The sequence below is a fragment of the Agaricus bisporus genome (genome assembly GCF_000300575.1).
Source record: "Agaricus bisporus var. bisporus H97 unplaced genomic scaffold AGABI2scaffold_5, whole genome shotgun sequence".
Taxonomy (NCBI): domain Eukaryota; kingdom Fungi; phylum Basidiomycota; class Agaricomycetes; order Agaricales; family Agaricaceae; genus Agaricus; species Agaricus bisporus.
In genome coordinates, this window is record NW_006267368.1 from 1,670,440 (window position 1) to 1,686,560 (window position 16,121).

Below are 16,121 nucleotides of genomic sequence, written 5' to 3' on the forward strand. Positions count from 1 at the left end.
AGCGGACATTGACCCTAGTCCTTATCGCAGAGGAATAGGAGATCATAGGAGATTGATAGATTTGTCTATTGATAGTGTTGTGGGTGGCATATACTGTACGTCAATGGAGTTGCTTGCATCTGGCTCCATCTATCATGAATAATATGATCAGGATATGATGAAGTTGAATGACACAGATTTACTCAGTGTCTGAAATAAATATCGTGGGGGTCATCCACACTTAAACGGCGATGGACCGATGGTCTTCATCTTCCTTCGGCAATACTTATTTCTGAAAGGCGATGAGTTTTGGCCATTCGGTGTTCCAGATGTCCACCATTGATTTCACCGAGTTAGTACCTGGCTCAGCAACGTGCCAGATAAGTCTAAAAGCTGATTATGCGCGACTAGCGGAAGCGATCAGCATGGCCTGTTTATCTCAATGATAGGTGGATGGCAGAAGTCAGGATATTGATCAGTGATGTACAGCGGCCGTTGAAGAAGATTATGAGCGGCAGAAGGCAGTTAAAACACTCGATCCTTATGCTTTTCCATCTCCTGACTCCTGATCATGAGCTATCACCTCGTACGAGACGGTAGTGAGTCGGCGGCTGATGCCGTAACTTCCGGTGTGAAAAAGCAGGATCATCATCTATGAGGTGCATGCCAGAGTTCCCAGTAAAAGAAAAAAAATGAAAGTGAGTCTTGGGATGAATACATGTAGTACGGGTACCCGGCAACAAAGGTGTCCGTCGAGGATTCAACGAACTGATTTGTAGACGCTTAATTGTGCTTATTTACCAAAGCCTTGGAGCGCTTAGTCAGTTCTGGCGGAGTTGCAAATCAGTTCTGGCTGTTGCCCTACTCACCAACCACCACGCTCTCCATTAAAAACATGCCTTTCGGTCTTACTATGGGTACGGAGCGGGCAAATGCCCTACAGGTAAGCTATGCCTCGCACAATTTAAGCTAGATTTTTTGTGAATTTATCTGCCCTTTTACAGCAATCCATCCAGGATGAACTTACGAAGCGAGGTTATAGTCAGGATGCTGGTGAGTCGGCCTACGACATAAGGCGTGCATCAGAACCTGAGCAACGTTTTAGACCCTGTAATGGCAGAGTATATCACTATCATGGTGATCAACAACAAGACTGCTGGTACGTGTTGGTGTTCATTTTCCCCCTCGCCGACTCACACTTTGTTCAGGTCAAATCACTACAGAATTAGAAGATTGTATGTGTTTTTCTATCTCTTTTTTGTTTTTGATATCATTGACGCATCATTCACTCTAGTGATTGGCTCAGAGTATGGTAAAGACCAATAACTTATTTCTCCCGACTCTTGCTAACTTTTACCTAGACCCTACATTCACAGATTGGTTGTTTGTAGAAGCAGCAAAAGGTACCAGTGTGCCTGAAACTTCGCCGCAGTCTCAACCCTTGCCACCTCCCTCTCCCCCAAATGACCTGCCTACGCGCGAGCCTCCCACTCACCCGCCTCGAGACAGTTCGACTCGTACTTCCCACCCGCCACGTAGCGGTATCTACCAACAGGCGGTTTCTCAAGCCACTTCATCTGTCTCATCTCAAAAGCGTTCTGCATCTGCGCGTTCACCATCACCCGGCCTTCCAAATAAGTCCCGAAAAACTGACTTGCCTACGGGGCCGCGAGCAATGCAACGTGAAGGTGGACCAGCGAATAGTCGGAGTCTGCTAGATCGTATGAGTGGTCATGCTGCATCCAATAGGCATCAACGCGACGAGATCCAAGCCCGTATTGACAACATTACGAATAATTCCCCAGAAGCCAATATGATGATGAGTGGTGGTGGATTCCCGGGCATGCCTATGGCGGGGATGGACATGAACGCTGTGGCAATGGCTAATCCCCTTATGCTTCAAGAAATGTTCATGAACAATATGGCTCTCATGCAACACCTATCATCGCAAATTGGAGTGATGCAGGGCTTCACGAATGCGCCACCCGGGTACAATATCTCAGGAAATGGTGTCATAAACGAGGCGGGGGCGTTTCATGGAGGTCCCAATAATTTTGGACAAACACACAGGGGCAGGGGTAGCGGGAGAGGTAGAGGAGGTGGTAGGGGGCGTGGTGGTTCTCATGTGGGCGCATCATCTTCTCCTAAGGTGACTGAAGCCGCAATGTTGACTGAAGTTCCTGCAACGCCATTCAATGTCTCTTCCCAATCCCCTGTTAATGTTCCTGCGACTGCCACTATTGCATCCCCTGCACCTACCCCCGTTGCTGCTGTTCCTACCGCCACCTCAGGACAAACATCGTCTGTTTCGCAAATACCTTACGCAGTACCCGAGCGGCCTCAGTCCCCAACGCTCTGTAAATTTGGTCTAAAATGCACTAACATGCATTGTCGGTGGTCACACCCTTCACCTGTCGCGACCCCAGAAAGTGGTGTCGTGCTCAGCAACGAAGCTTGTGAAAACGGCAAGTACTGTAAAGACAAGGACTGTATAAAGGCCCACGTGAGCCCCGCAACTCTTAACCCTCCTGGTATGTTTCTCCGCTATAGTCGAAGAGCTTTTGATGAGACTGTTTTCTAGCTCAACCCCCAATTCCAGCTCCCGCTGCCGTAGCTCACACGCCTTCTAATTCTACCCCCTGCCGCTTTGGCCTTGCGTGCACTCGACCGAATTGCATGTTTAGCCACCCTTCTAGGCCAGCTTCCAACTCGCAATATGCTACACCTTGTCGTTTCGGTGCCGCTTGTACGCGTGCAGCCTGCCCCTACCAGCATCCAGAAGGTCGTGTGCTACCCACTGCCTTCCACCGTGGATTAGCGCCAAATGGCCCTATGGCACATATACCAAATCCTGAAACGGGTTCAATGGGCTCTAGTCCTCACAGAAGCATGACTTTCAATAATCCAAAAGCGAAATTGGAGAAGCAAGTGAAGGATCTGGAAGAGAGAAAAAATGATGCTGAGAAAGCCATCAAGGAGGCGCAAGTAGCTGCAGCTTCAAGTTCTAATGGGAAGGAGGAACTTAAACCAGTTGCGACTGCAGCTTAAGTTTATTGAAGGATGCATTTGGATATACGATGCTCAAGCTTCTTTTTAATATCAAGATGAAACAGACAACTTAAATCCGCACTGGTGTCAACCTCCTTTTTGCTTGCCTATTTTCTGTCTTACACATATATATGTATTAGATTACGCTGTAGTACACTTGGTTTTCACCATCTCGTATTTTCCTCCACCCCTCATATTAAAATATTGGCTCAGTTGTCGATAAGTAGCGCATACTCTTCGTATTAGTTTTTGGGGAGGAGGGTGCCATTGGGTTGGGGTGCATGAGGAACAATAAAAAAAAAGCCCGGATCCGCAATGGTCAATTCCATATGACCAAGCTTTCACCATCTTCAGTCCGACAATTCATTGAGGAAATCGCTTGCCGAATTATGTTTCGCAAGCTGAAAGGCCCATTCAGATTCAGTTCAAATACTCAGAACATGATATAAATTACACTGGCATCTATCTCATTCGATACCGCGTGCATTAGTAAAAGGGTATACGCGTACTAAATAACGCGATGCGTAGTAATTCTAGATCAACGAATCAAAGCGATAATGAACGCGAGCAAAGGAGTGACTAAAATGTACAAAAGGGAGACAGGGACGGGCAACGAAAAACAGAGAAACATAATTTAATCATCGTCGCGGCGCTTCGAGCTTATACTTGAGATCGAACCTCCTTTATCGACAGAAAGATCGATTTTGTCACCGTGTTCCAAGTCTTTGAACTATGAGATGTGACGATAAGTAAATCGTATACGGCTGAATCAAAGCACGTACCGTCAGTTCCCGTGTCCGATGGAGACTTTCGATCTCATCAATCCTATCTCTTACACCGTCAAGTATTTCATCAAAGTCTTCTTCCTCGCACACTTCTCGTGCAGCATGTAGGATTAGCATGGAATCCGGGTGGACGTCATGGTTGATCTACTTAAGGCGTCAATTTTGAAGTAGGTTGAGGACTTTACTCAACTGACGTCGATAGAAATGATATTAAGACGATCAAGTTCTGTGAATCGAGGTGTTATCGATGTAACCGCGTTCGATGTAGGTTTCCACATACCTTCCATAAAGTCTGTGCGGGTCATAATTTGTCGACATTTTCCCTGCAAGTGATAATTAGACACATGAGAAGCGGGAGTCAATTGAGGTGCCGCACATAAGAGATTCGGGGTAACGGCAAATGTAGATCCCCAGATTTCAATTCGCCAGCTTCAATGGCTTTACGCGCTTCCTGTTCCTGTTCTTTATGAATTTTCACGAATTCCCGGAGCAACAACCAGGAGCAAGAACTCCATTTTTGCTAAAGAATTTATCAGACGCGTTTATGAGCGTACGACGCAAAACAGCTTACTTCGTCCATAACATCATCGTCACAGTCCGGAATGAGACCTTAACAACGGATTGGAATGAATTTAAGAGTGACTCAAGAGCCGACTCCACTTACCGATCTGGCTCAATAACCACTGTTTCTCGACATTTAGCATATGCTCTGCTGCAGAATCCATGTCCCTCGCTTTGGCAATCTGTTTACGGGGTACGTCGACGTCATTGCAAGAGTAGTCTGGGACGCACCTTACTGATGTACGATAACCTTCCACCGACCATATTCACGAGCCGATCCACAATGCTCGGCTCAACCGTGCGGCGACTTGGGCGCAATTGTTGAAGAGCGCGCTTGGCCTCCATAATGTCAAGGTCGGATATGGAAATTGTCTAACAGACAATGTGTTAGTTGCACGGGTAGAGGCCAGTAATGGAAATGCTTACATGCATCTGGGTTCCCGTCCTCCCTATCCATATCAGAACCACGATAGAATGAAGGACAGACAGTTATACATACTCATATAATGATATGGCCAAAAATCATCCCTGAAAATAATGAGATAGTGTTACTTAATTAGACGATATGCTAGCCCACGAGGTAAAAACCATAGTCATGATACCTGTCGAACTAGTTGGAACCAATGTTTTCGAGGCAGAGATAAACTAACCAGCTACGGCCCACGCTTCGGCTTTTTGTTGGAGTTGCAACAGCATGCCGCGCCCTTCCTCGTCATTCTTGAAGAAGTGCACATTATTGATGATAAGAACAAGTGGTCGGCCAGTCCTTTGACAGCTGCGAAGGGCGACTTTTTCAAGCTTATTCAAGGCTTCAATACATTGTTAGTATTAAGAATGTTGGCGGCAGGCAAACAAATACCCCTCTCAATGTCGAGACCTGCTCCTCCTAGAGAAAGCAAATATTTAAGGTCATATATAGGCTTTGGACCATCTCTGAAGCGCACCTTCTCTGGGATCACGTCGCTGGAACAGACCAGTCTGAGAGTCTTCATTAAATTCATAGTTAATAGCCTTTCCAAGCCGCAGGCGAAAGACTTCAAGGTCAGGGTGAGCGTCGCACACAGAAACGCCTTCTGCCTGACATGCCGCCATTGACTCATAAACCATGGTATTCTTGCCGGAACCCTGAAGGAATCCAGAGCTGAGTTGATGACAATAGGGCAACCAGAAACTTGAGCGAACCTTTGGTCCCAATAACATGAAATAATGACCTGTTTCCCTCCCTTGCACGATATCATCAATATGGTTCTGCTCTTTCCTACGCACGCGCAGCGTTTTATCAATCTCGTCGGATCCATACGATTCTTCTTCGTATTCGCCCTCATCTAGTGTGGGTCTGCTGGTATGTTGCTTGGCAAGTTCTAGAGCAGGGTCATAACCACCAGCAAATGCGGCTTCGATCTTTATAAAAGTAGCTTAAGTGTCATAGCTTGATTTCAAATCGATAGTGGGGGTCTACCTTGTCGAGAACATTTTTCTTGTACCATCTCACATAGGCAATACCACCAACAAACACTAAATTTCACTCAGCACCAAGTTCCAAACAAAAGACGGCGTGCATACTTACCCATACCGAGCCCAATAATTGTAGTCAATGCTGCATCGAATAACGGAAGACGAGTGATTTCGAATACGGAAGCTCCCCCGGGACCAGCGCCGCCACCGCCTCCTGGAGGGTTGAATCCCGGTACACTTAATGACTCCGAGCGTTCATGCACTTCATGGCGGTGCTGAGGGCGTTGCGACGAGTGAGGTACGTGAGCAGCTGCAGGCTTGGGTTTTGGTTTTGGGATTTCGGAGGAAGGATCGGAATTTCCGCTGACGGGTGTGTGGAGATTACGAGTGCAGGCTAATGTTAATTTTGGGTGGCCATGTTCTGGGAGAGTGTCTTTAATTAGGTGCGCATTGCGACCTACAAGAAGTACCAGCCTTCGTGGTAGCATAATAGCACTGGATCTGAAAGAATGGCTGAAAGAGAGAAGACGAGGTGGGAACCAGGGACAATTGTCTTTTTATATAAATCGCGTCTGTCAAGCGTTCTATTACTTAGTTTGCACGTGGCGTGGTCGCGCCGTCTTGACCAACGCAATATCATGATGAGTATAAGACCAAATTAGTTTTCTGATTTTCACAACATGTACCATTTGACAGTTGAAATATTTTCGTCTACATCACTGAAGACAGCGCTTCAAGAGAGTATACTATGCATGGGGCCGAACAAGCTTCATACAGCGCATGTCAGGTTCATCGACGGGCGAAGAACTCGTGGCAGTCACAAAATCGTCAAGTTGGTGAGTGGACGGAGTTTCAGGAGGACCAAATCATTAATCTTGGAAACAAACCCTCTTTCAATGCCTATTTTCTCACCAGGGCATGCGAAATCCAGTGGCGCTTGGTGAGGCATGTTAATGCAAGATCTTGACAAGAGGTCGTTCTCTCATGCTACCGGGAACCGAAAAGCAACAACAATGAACATTTAGGAAGTAAGGCTCTCATAGAAAGTCTTCTGAAAAATAGCCCATCCGAATCAGAACACGTGTATCAAGTTTTTCCCTTGTCGACCGAAAGTCTGAGTTTGTCGCCTTTTCTTAAATCTTTGAACTGAGGGAATAGTATGACAGTGAGGAGTCAATCGAGAGCCAAACATAAAATGACCTACAGTCAACTCGCTTGTCCTGTGTAAACTCTCAATCTCGTCGATTCTTTCTCTAACGCTGTCTAACAGTTCATCAAACCCTTCCTCTTCGCATATCTCTCTGGCAGCATGAAGAACCAGCATAGAATCTGGCCGAACGTCAAGGTGAGTCTGTCAAAAAACGAATTCGGTTAGGCATGTACGACTTTCGGCTCGAATGTCCTACATCGATGGATATTATATTCAAACGATCAAGATCTGCAAGGTGAACTCGACGTCAGAATTTCTTGACGGCGAGCACTGTCTATTCACCTTCCAAAAAATCAGTTCGGGTCATGATTCGTCTACACTTTCCCTAAGTATAACTCATTAGAGGCTTATAAGGGAGACACAAGAACGAAACGAACATATGGTATTTTGGGTAGCGGCAAGCTTGGGATGTCTTCTGCTTCCAATTTCCCATCCTCAAAAGCCTTTCTCCTTTCCTCTTCCTGATCCTTCCAACTTCTGACGAATTCCCGGAGAAGTAACCATGAGCAAGAACTCCATTTTTGCTTGAAAGACGTCAGCTATAGTTCCAGCTCAGTTTCACGATATTCGAGAGCTCACTTCATCCATCACATCATCGTCACAATCAGCGATAAGACCTTCATCCAAATTGTCAATGTAAGACTGGTTCCGACAATAATGGGAAAGACTTTACGAACCAATTTGACTCATCAACCACTGTTTCTCAATGTTCATCAGATGCTTAGCCGACCCCACCATATCGCGGGACCTGGATACCTATTAAGCCAGAACATATGAACATACAACACTTTCAGAGCAGCTGAACAGAGATACCTTGCTGAGATAGGATAGCCTCCCACCGGTCAAACCAACGACTTCCTCTGTGGTTTCGGGTCCGATTGGATGATGGCCAATGGACGTGCGCAAAGAGGTTGCTGCTCGCTGGGCTTCGGCATTATCGAGATCAAATATGGAGACAGTCTGATAGCGGCTGGAGGTCTAGAAGGGGACTCGAACAGGGAAGCATACGCACATGCATATGGGATGCAGTCTTCCCTGGTCAGCAATGTTCAATAGGGCGAGAAAATATATTGTGTCGGAAGACATACGCATAAAGTTGTAGGGCCAATAATCGTCCCTAAAATAAATTAGGAACATGGGATACGCGAAATCCTAACGACCCACGAAATGAAAACCATTGTCAAAATACCTGAGAAACATCAAGTCAGCTTCAGGGCATCAATAGTTCAAACGAACATACCGCACGCAGCCCAAGCTTCTGCTTTTTGCTGGAGTTGCAGAAGCATAGCTTGCCCGCTTTCATCATTTTTAAAGTGGTGCACTTTATTGATAATGAGAACAAGAGGCCGTCCAGCTTTTTGACTGACTCGTAAAGCGACTTTCTCCAGCTTATTCAGAGCTTGACGAATCAACATTCTCAGCGCTGACGTTGTTATACAAGGCCAGCGAGAGTATTACCTCTTTCAACGTCAAGGCCCGGTCCTCCTGCAAGTGTTTACTGGTAATTAGTTTTGACCAGCGAACTTGGTGAAGGTCTCGCGACGGACCTTCTTTGGGGTCTCTCCGTTGGAAAAGCCCCATTTGAGAATCCTCGTTATAATCATAGTTGAGTGCCTTTCCGAGTCGTTGACGAAAGACTTCCAAGTCAGGATGGGCATCACACATTGAAACACCGTCGGCTTGACAAGCTTTCATTGACTGCAATATCATAGAGCCTTTTCCAGAACCCTTTTACAAATGTTCATCCACATTTGAACAAAGGAAAACAAGTTATACTTACCTTCGGACCCAACAACATAAAATATCCACCTGGTTCTTTGCCAGTCACTATGGAATCAATAATATCCTGCTCCTTCCGACGCAAATCATTTATCCATGAACCTGGCTCTTGAAAGTCTTGTGAACCATCGACTACGTTGTCATGCAGATGCCTTTGAGTGTATCGCTGAGCAAGTTCTAGTTCAAGAGCCGGGTCATAACCTGCAGTAAAGGCGTTCTCAATCTGAAAGCATAGTTCAAGAAAGCACGCGACTCCAGCAGAATATACAACTCACTTTAACAAGCACGTTCATTTTGTACCATTTCAGGTAGGCGACACCGCCAAGGAATACTATGCAGAGATGAATGTTTTGATTTTTTTATTTTTTTGAAGAGACAATTTAAGAATCTACTCACCTATGCTCAAACCAACCGCCGTGGTCAGGATTGCATCAAATAGTGGCGAACTTCTCAATCGGAACGACCGCTTGTCTTTTGAATCTTCTCCAGGACTCTCATCTTCTCCACGTGTATTCCTTCCAGCAGTGTTTAAAGACACACTTTTCTCCTGCAACCGAGACTGATTTGAACTCTGCTGAAAAGCAGTCTGTATCTCTTGCATCGCACCGGTCGTAGGATCCTCGCCGTCACCACTGGTCGGTTTACTATGCACGCAGCGGACTCTAGTATATATTACTTTGTTCTTGAGATGTTGTTTTTGGGCATAGAGGAGATAAGAGGCAATTCGCTGGCTACGACGTTCGCCTGTGGAGAGTACCAGAGTTCGAAGTGAAGCCATTGGGCGCGAAGATTGAGGAGACACACTCTACGTTTATTTTGGGCATGCTGTCGAGGAGTTAACCTACGGCGTAACACTGATGGTCTTGGCAGGGAGGCGTTTACCGTCCAAATTAGGAAATTGGTCCCCTTCTCAAAATTCATTGGTAAAATGGCTTCATCACATCCCAAAGACTCATCACAGCCAAAAGAATTGCATTCTCAATGTCAGTCAAGTTCATTTATAGTTCATTGAAGTTATCAAAAAGTTCAAAACATGACGACGAACAGATGAATGAAGAAAAAGAAAGCGAATACTATACTACTTACTTACTATAGAATATATCAAAAGGGAAAAAAAAAGTATTCCCAAAATTGCAAATACAAGAGACAACCTTCCCCCTACATTAAATCCATGGGTACGCACACGGGCCCGCTAGGTACACAAGGTCCCGGGTGTCAGGGGCAACATTGAAAGGTCTAAGGGCATGACTGGCAATGAGGGGGGCAAGAGGATCAGCGCGACACGACAAGTACACAAGAAAATAGTCCCCTTTAATTTCATCAAGAATATAAAAAAGGAATTAGGTCCAAGCCGAAAAACCCACAATAACTGACTATAATCCAAAATAAAGATCATGAGCAACGTCTCAAAAACCGAGAAAGAGTTCATATCAATTATTATCCCCGATATGCACCACGTCCCGCAAAGTTATTGGGGCCTCCTTGTCTATTGGGTTGTTGTTGCTGCCACTGTTGTGATGGGTGCTGGGCGTGATATGGCTGTTGCTGGCCCTGTACAGGTGTTCCGGACCTTGACATATTTCCCCATGGTTGCGGTCCTTGCACTGGCGTACCCGTTCTCGAAACATTCCCCCACTGCTGGCTTGCGTTTTGTTGATGCCGCATTGCCCCTGCTTCCGCTCCCGGACCAATGATATTATTCCACTGTTGCGATGGCTGTCGCCCAGGATGTCCATGACCACTGGAACTCCATTGTTGCGACAGTTGGGAAACGTGTTGACCCGGCGTTGGTGTAGGCGTGGAACGAGGACCGTGACTTTGAGGATCAGTATGGTACGAAGGGGTTGGGGAATATGCACGCTCTTGAGGGCGAGGAAGTGGTGCTTCGCGTGACATAGTACTATATTGTTGATATAGTGTCGGAGGCGAATCAGAAACTAAAGTTTGTTGCGATGGGTAATTTTGTTGATATTCAAGTGTTCGTGGTGTGAGGAGCGGTTCCTGAGTATCAATAGGCGTCATTTCGATATCTGATGGATTCTGGTATCCTCCAGGTCCTTTGGCCAAATATGAATCATACCCCACGAGTTTCGTGGTGCTAGAGTTGGCGAAATACTGTGACTTGCTGGATTCCAACGTTGACCCTCCATCCATCAGAGTTGTTGAAGCAATCGACCGCTGATCCCAATCCAACTCCCCTCTGTCCCGTTGATACAGAACTGGATCATACTCCAAATCATGCTGACTGATACCGGCGATCCTAATACCTCCAGGTACAATCTGCGCATCCACCTTCTGTCCACCATATTCATCCAACTTGGCCTTATCGTTGTTAATCTTGCCGGTATAGACTTGGCTAAGGAGAGGCATCATTTTGGCGTGTAGCATGGGCGTAAACAGGTCCGTGTGTAGAGCAGGATGGCCGAAACGCTTTTCAAGTCGATTGCCTCTGACGTCGCCGCGTTCAGAGTGCACCTTGGCTTGACGAAGATCTTCCTCCGTCGGAATGAAGTATCTAAACTTGGGTAAGAAGGTGCGGTTGATGTAGATCTTGTAGGCGAGAACGAAGAGTATCGGAGGTACTGTGGAGACCCATTGGAAGGAGCTAAAGCGATACTGTAAGCCGATCGCTGCAAAGCAGAGGGTCAGTAAAACATGTATATGCGTAGGCAGGTTGACATACTGAGAATCATCAATAATTGCATGAGGACCACGCAAGCAAGGAGACGATTGATAACGACGTTCCAGATCCGCTACAACCGAGTTAGTTAAAACAATAAAAGAGAGAAAAGGAGGGACATACTCCGCCACTTTCAACTTTGGACACGTATACGAACATCAACTGGTATTTATATACCCAGGAACTCATCCAAAAGACAATGGCAGCTGCAACAACTACGAGAGGAGCGAGAGGAGCGAAGACGAGACCGACAGCTCCCATAAAAAGCTGACAATAGCCCTTAGTTTGGAAGGACAAATGACGTTCCTTGTTATACTCACTATGTTGGAACTAAATAGGCATATTAGACAATTATCCATGGCCCATCTGAGTCAGAACGTACTAATAAATGGAATATTGAAACTCAGGCGGCTGCGTCCATTCACGAATATCGCGAGGTGTGCGACCAAATAAGCTAGAAATAGCTGTCAGAAGAGACATGTATTTTCACGGGAGTAAAACATACTGAGTCTTGATAGATAGCCAAACGAGATTCACAATCTGTGCAAGGTCAAAGACAGCTAGGAAGCCACGGAGACTAGGTTCAAATTAGCGTCTTCCGGTCGAGCTTTGACAGCCAAAGAGCGGACTCACGGGAAGAACGTCAACCAATAGGAAGCTTGATTGATGTACGTGGTATTAATTCTATCCGGCAGTTCTTCACAGCAAATCAATGCCATCATCGACATCCAAAATCCAAAAAATCTTACTATGAAGGTTATCCACGATATCACTGAAACTGGCATGTCTACCAATGGCGTCGATAACCACCCTCACCGAATCTACCAGACAGACGATCAGAAATCTTAGCCTCCCCTGAGCTAAGTAAAACTTACTGAAGATGACGCCGATCAACGTGAAAATGACAAGCTGTGAGATTACCAAAAACGTAAAGTACCGGGCTACGACAGCTCGGTCGAGCTTAGAGTGCGTGAGAGCTCCCATGAACTATAATGTGCACGACCATCAGCTTCAACGAACTGCCAGAAAACGAATAGTTTACCTTGCTCAGCTTACGCATGATGATAGGGAGGAAGAAACCAAAGATGCCAGAAATAGTGGGTGGCAAGACACCAGAAACGAAGGCGAACGAGTATGCATTGGCATCGGACCACGATTGTAAGAAAGGAACGTAAGCTCTCAGCTGTGTATGATGTCAATGATCTAGTTGTATAGTGGTCGAGAAAGATGATGCTCACGGCATCCAAGTTGGCCAAGACGGAGATGATGAACAAGGGCACAGTGTTGACGAAACAGACGAGGACCAGCCAGAGGAAACCGATAAACTTTTTACGAGCAAGTTGTCCATCAGTCCTATTCATGTTGGCCCAGATCTGTTAATGAATTTTGAGTTTCTTGGTTATCACGATCGAAAAGTGACACTCACGATGTCCTTTGGATTGGGAGCCAACTCGATTGTTGTACCCTTTGGGTGCTTGCCTTGCAGCATCTTGGCGACAGCTTGGGCGTAAGGAACGGCAGCCATACTAGCAAAGCCATAGTTTTCAGCTTTGCGGGTATCAATCTGATTACGGTATTCTTCTATGGCTGCTTCCGTGCGTTTGAGTTTTGCACTGAGGGAGTCACGTGTTGAGTGACCTTTGCTCAAAAACCAATTGATACGAGCGAACGTACGTGTAGAAATCAATCGCATCCCTCTTTATTCCACCACACCCGCAAGTCCCACCAACTCTGATGGTAGGTCTCTTGGATCGAATTTTTCCACCCTTCAAATACTTGACCAAAATCTCCTCAAACTCCCTGACGGTCTGATTGTGGTACTCAATCAAATCCGGAAGCTGCCCAACTTTCCTGCCAATATGCACACTTGTCGTTGGGTAGGGTACTCCAGTACCTTGAAAAATGGCCTGGAGGCCCTCGTCTGACTGGTATTTCTTGGACACAGTTCTGACTTGCAACGTGCGTGCATAGAAAGACTGCATATGTTCGGGGGAACGAAACCAGGCCTGCCTCAGTTGAATCATTTTTGTCCAATGGAAGTGAACGCAGACTATGATGAGAAAGGTGATGAGGTAGGTCACAACGACATGCGCATAGAGAAATGAACCGGAAACGTCGCGGATGGTGAGCATACTAAGGATATCGCGGCTCTTGGTAGGAACATGCCGAAGGTTATAAATGATATTGATTGGCAATAGAATGGCACACGTGAGGCCCGCTATGCCGGCGAAAAGCCACCGCATGAGACGAAGAAAGCGAAGATAGGTCACGGCGTCGAGACCAATCTTGTCTAGGAGTTCAGGTTCTTTGGTGCGTATGAGTGGAGGCAGCCATCCAAACAAGCTCTCTGAAATTCGAGGCGGAGGTTTGTCGCCGACATGGTACTTGACTTTAGGTTCATAGATGATCTACGTTGTACAGAAGATGAGCAGCAGGTGGATGAAAGGAAAAGTTCCGCTGCGTACCTTGTTTTGAGGACGCAATATATTGAATAAGAGAACGGTAACAACCTGAAAATGATAAGCGAGTGGAGCGTGGGGTGACGATGCTTCAAACCTACAGAAACGACCGACATCAGGGCCACTTGGGACCCAACAGCAGCGGGCGCCAGCGTCCGGGAGTTGGCATTGAAGATTTCATCGGCAGCATCACCGACATTAGCCATTGTGTTTCTTGTCAAAGAATGTCGATGGAGCCACTACAGAAGTGATGGGAGATGGAGCAGGAATGTGTCGTGGGTGATTTGGAGAATAAGGAGATGCGGAGTAAGGAATGTGTGATATTAGGCAGAAGGAGCCGTCTACAGGGTGGCTAGTGGCAGGACAAGTAAAGGACGGGCGAGCACAAAAAGCGTAACGACTGAATATTATAAACGATAAATTATTCTGCCATCAATTTATTTAGCGCAACAACCACTCGGCTGATTCCCTGCCGCACCGCCTCCCGCTCGCTTTCCCTCACCAGCCGCATAATCCGTCCCTCAAACTTGTCCGGATGGAACCTCAGAAAAGTCTCGCGCAGGACATCCTTCCGACTCCTCTCGCTCTCTCCAGCATCGACAGGCAACAGGAACGCAGTGATGGCCTCCTCGGTCAGGTCGTCCATTGATACGGCCGACCTATGTTTAGCCATGTGGAAGATGGGCCAGGGAATGTCACAAAACTCTAACATATCAGCTCCGCTCCTAGACAAAAGCACTTGCCACCGTGCCTGATATCCATCCCGGGCTTCAGCCCATTGTCGCCTGCTCCGCTCGCGTTTCTTCGTTTGCCGCTCCTCCATAGCGGCCTTTTCAAGCCGCGCCGTTTCCTCTCTCCGGGCCTTTTCCTCGGCACGGCGTGCGGCCTTTGCCGCCTTCTGCCTCTGCGCTTCTGCATATTCGTTGGCATGCGTTTTCCTATTAAGGTCAAAGCTGTGACATTTGCCGAGACCACAGCACGGAGGGGACCACACACCGATACATTCCCATCCGTATCCACTCTGCATATTCTTCCTCATCCATCACTTGGGGATCCATCCTTAACCACTCGTCATTCTCAAAAACGTTAATCGGCTTTTTCGCCGTCCGCCATCTATCAGGGACGTGTGCAAAGTCGTTCATCCTCGCCTCTAACGAATCTAGCCTTTCATCGTCCGCATATGCATCAAACAACCGTTCTTTAAACCGCAAATCATCTTTTTCCGCTTCCAGTTGGTCCCGATCAGGCTTGTGGCTGCCTGATGCATAACTATTACTTGAAGCCGCTGGCTTGGGGCCGTATTGCTCCTCGTCTTCATCACTCGAAGCCCATTTCCTCTCTGGTTCTTGGTCAAGTTCTGAAGCACGAGAACGTTTCCGAGCATGTGCACTTTCAGAATCGAGGTCATGATACGACCCAAGGTGTCGGCGTCTGCGCTTCCCTTCTCGCTTCTCTTTCTTGCGTAACTCATGAAGGGCTGCTTCTTCCGGCGTGCGTTTGAGGTGGAGTTTGGGCATTCCAAGGGAGGAGACGTGACGGTAATGGCATGAGTGGTTCACGATTTAAGAGTGCCGTGATGATATATGAGCTTATGCAAGCATCTTGTCTATCTACATTACCACTGTATACCTACATACATAACTTAAGACGGGCTTTTACCGAATGACTGCATCACTACCCTCCTCACAGGATTCAACACAGTTCTCGCAAATGCAGGTGCAAAATACAATGATACACCGACTCTCACCGGCAATAACAACTAAAAATCATATCAACAAATGGTCATCCTTCATTCAATCAAACGACTCACTTTGGTAGCGCCATACGCAACGACAGCATTCGCCACGTCTCCAGCAATACGATGTTTAGGAACAGTATCCCCATTATCCACCTCCCCAGGTTGTCTCTTCTTATACCCAAACACACCATACCGTCTTCCAACTCTCGCTGCCCACTTATCACCATCTTCCACCCATCCTCTCACTTTCCGTTTTCCCCACACCATAACTGATTGCTCTTCATTCAACCCACCACCATTCAACTGCTCCTCACGACCAGAAATCTCTGTATCTCGAATCACAGTATTCACAATCATTTCACCCACACCCAACGCACGCGACGTATAGAATATCCCAACAAGTGGTACAATTGCCGTCAACTCATGG

At 46.7% G+C, this 16,121-nt stretch overlaps 6 protein-coding genes across 6 annotated transcripts; 2 read left to right on the forward strand and 4 right to left on the reverse strand.

The window, feature by feature from the left end:
- Positions 1-857: 857 nt before the first annotated feature.
- Positions 858-3,038, forward strand: AGABI2DRAFT_204904 (hypothetical protein). Its single transcript, XM_006461188.1, has 7 exons — positions 858-922; positions 984-1,032; positions 1,085-1,138; positions 1,188-1,214; positions 1,274-1,291; positions 1,341-2,510; positions 2,561-3,038. Exons 1-7 carry the CDS (start codon positions 875-877, stop codon positions 3,025-3,027), a joined length of 1,833 nt encoding a protein of 610 aa, XP_006461251.1. The 5' UTR covers positions 858-874; the 3' UTR covers positions 3,028-3,038.
- Positions 3,039-3,653: 615 nt separating this feature from the next.
- On the reverse strand, positions 3,654-6,460 carry AGABI2DRAFT_204905 (hypothetical protein). The gene is made up of 17 exons (XM_006461189.1): positions 5,941-6,460; positions 5,833-5,888; positions 5,556-5,774; positions 5,318-5,498; positions 5,233-5,259; positions 5,024-5,182; positions 4,951-4,975; positions 4,873-4,901; positions 4,800-4,822; positions 4,635-4,745; positions 4,477-4,555; positions 4,384-4,421; positions 4,189-4,332; positions 4,093-4,135; positions 4,007-4,038; positions 3,810-3,956; positions 3,654-3,757 (listed from the first exon to the last, which is right to left on the reverse strand). Exons 1-17 carry the CDS (start codon positions 6,314-6,316, stop codon positions 3,662-3,664), a joined length of 1,785 nt encoding a protein of 594 aa, XP_006461252.1. The 5' UTR covers positions 6,317-6,460; the 3' UTR covers positions 3,654-3,661.
- A 454-nt stretch (positions 6,461-6,914) lies between these two features.
- AGABI2DRAFT_118159 (hypothetical protein) lies at positions 6,915-9,595 on the reverse strand (the record flags this gene model as incomplete). Its single annotated transcript, XM_006461190.1, has 17 exons — positions 6,915-6,974; positions 7,033-7,179; positions 7,235-7,266; positions 7,321-7,363; positions 7,416-7,562; positions 7,618-7,655; positions 7,716-7,794; positions 7,852-7,998; positions 8,051-8,073; positions 8,127-8,155; positions 8,203-8,227; positions 8,279-8,437; positions 8,497-8,523; positions 8,586-8,766; positions 8,819-9,040; positions 9,093-9,148; positions 9,214-9,595. The coding sequence occupies 17 exons, from the start codon at positions 9,593-9,595 to the stop codon at positions 6,915-6,917; spliced, it is 1,797 nt and encodes a 598-aa protein (XP_006461253.1).
- A 386-nt stretch (positions 9,596-9,981) lies between these two features.
- AGABI2DRAFT_136297 (hypothetical protein) lies at positions 9,982-10,697 on the forward strand (the record flags this gene model as incomplete). Its single annotated transcript, XM_006461191.1, has 1 exon — positions 9,982-10,697. A coding segment is annotated over exon 1 (252 nt), but the record flags the coding sequence as incomplete, so codon positions are not given.
- Positions 10,698-11,166: 469 nt separating this feature from the next.
- On the reverse strand, positions 11,167-14,162 carry AGABI2DRAFT_48387 (hypothetical protein; the record flags this gene model as incomplete). Its single annotated transcript, XM_006461192.1, has 15 exons — positions 11,167-11,422; positions 11,497-11,570; positions 11,621-11,764; positions 11,818-11,827; positions 11,880-11,951; positions 12,003-12,074; positions 12,131-12,194; positions 12,247-12,318; positions 12,373-12,484; positions 12,540-12,680; positions 12,736-12,870; positions 12,924-13,110; positions 13,172-13,905; positions 13,963-14,007; positions 14,058-14,162. Coding segments are annotated over 15 exons (2,223 nt in total), but the record flags the coding sequence as incomplete, so codon positions are not given.
- On the reverse strand, positions 14,106-15,800 carry AGABI2DRAFT_221903 (hypothetical protein). The gene is made up of 3 exons (XM_006461193.1): positions 15,767-15,800; positions 14,953-15,715; positions 14,106-14,894 (listed from the first exon to the last, which is right to left on the reverse strand). The coding sequence occupies exons 2-3, from the start codon at positions 15,471-15,473 to the stop codon at positions 14,378-14,380; spliced, it is 1,038 nt and encodes a 345-aa protein (XP_006461256.1). The 5' UTR covers positions 15,474-15,715; positions 15,767-15,800; the 3' UTR covers positions 14,106-14,377.
- Positions 15,801-16,121: the final 321 nt, after the last annotated feature.

What these genes read in the sequence shown, in the direction of transcription:
- AGABI2DRAFT_221903 (XM_006461193.1), bottom strand. Translation starts at nt 15,473, where the DNA reads ATGCCCAAACTCCACCTCAAACGCACGCCGGAAGAAGCAGCCCTTCAT. An exon ending in ATACGGATGGGAATGTATCG is followed by an intron (nt 14,895 to 14,952) that starts GTGTGTGGTCCC and finishes TGACCTTAATAG; the next exon opens with GAAAACGCATGCCAACGAAT.
- AGABI2DRAFT_204904 (XM_006461188.1), top strand. Translation starts at nt 875, where the DNA reads ATGCCTTTCGGTCTTACTATGGGTACGGAGCGGGCAAATGCCCTACAG. An exon ending in AGCGGGCAAATGCCCTACAG is followed by an intron (nt 923 to 983) that starts GTAAGCTATGCC and finishes GCCCTTTTACAG; the next exon opens with CAATCCATCCAGGATGAACT. An exon ending in CGCAACTCTTAACCCTCCTG is followed by an intron (nt 2,511 to 2,560) that starts GTATGTTTCTCC and finishes ACTGTTTTCTAG; the next exon opens with CTCAACCCCCAATTCCAGCT.
- AGABI2DRAFT_204905 (XM_006461189.1), bottom strand. Translation starts at nt 6,316, where the DNA reads ATGCTACCACGAAGGCTGGTACTTCTTGTAGGTCGCAATGCGCACCTA. An exon ending in CGTTACCCCGAATCTCTTAT is followed by an intron (nt 4,136 to 4,188) that starts GTGCGGCACCTC and finishes TATCACTTGCAG; the next exon opens with GGAAAATGTCGACAAATTAT. An exon ending in ATCGGACACGGGAACTGACG is followed by an intron (nt 3,758 to 3,809) that starts GTACGTGCTTTG and finishes CACATCTCATAG; the next exon opens with TTCAAAGACTTGGAACACGG.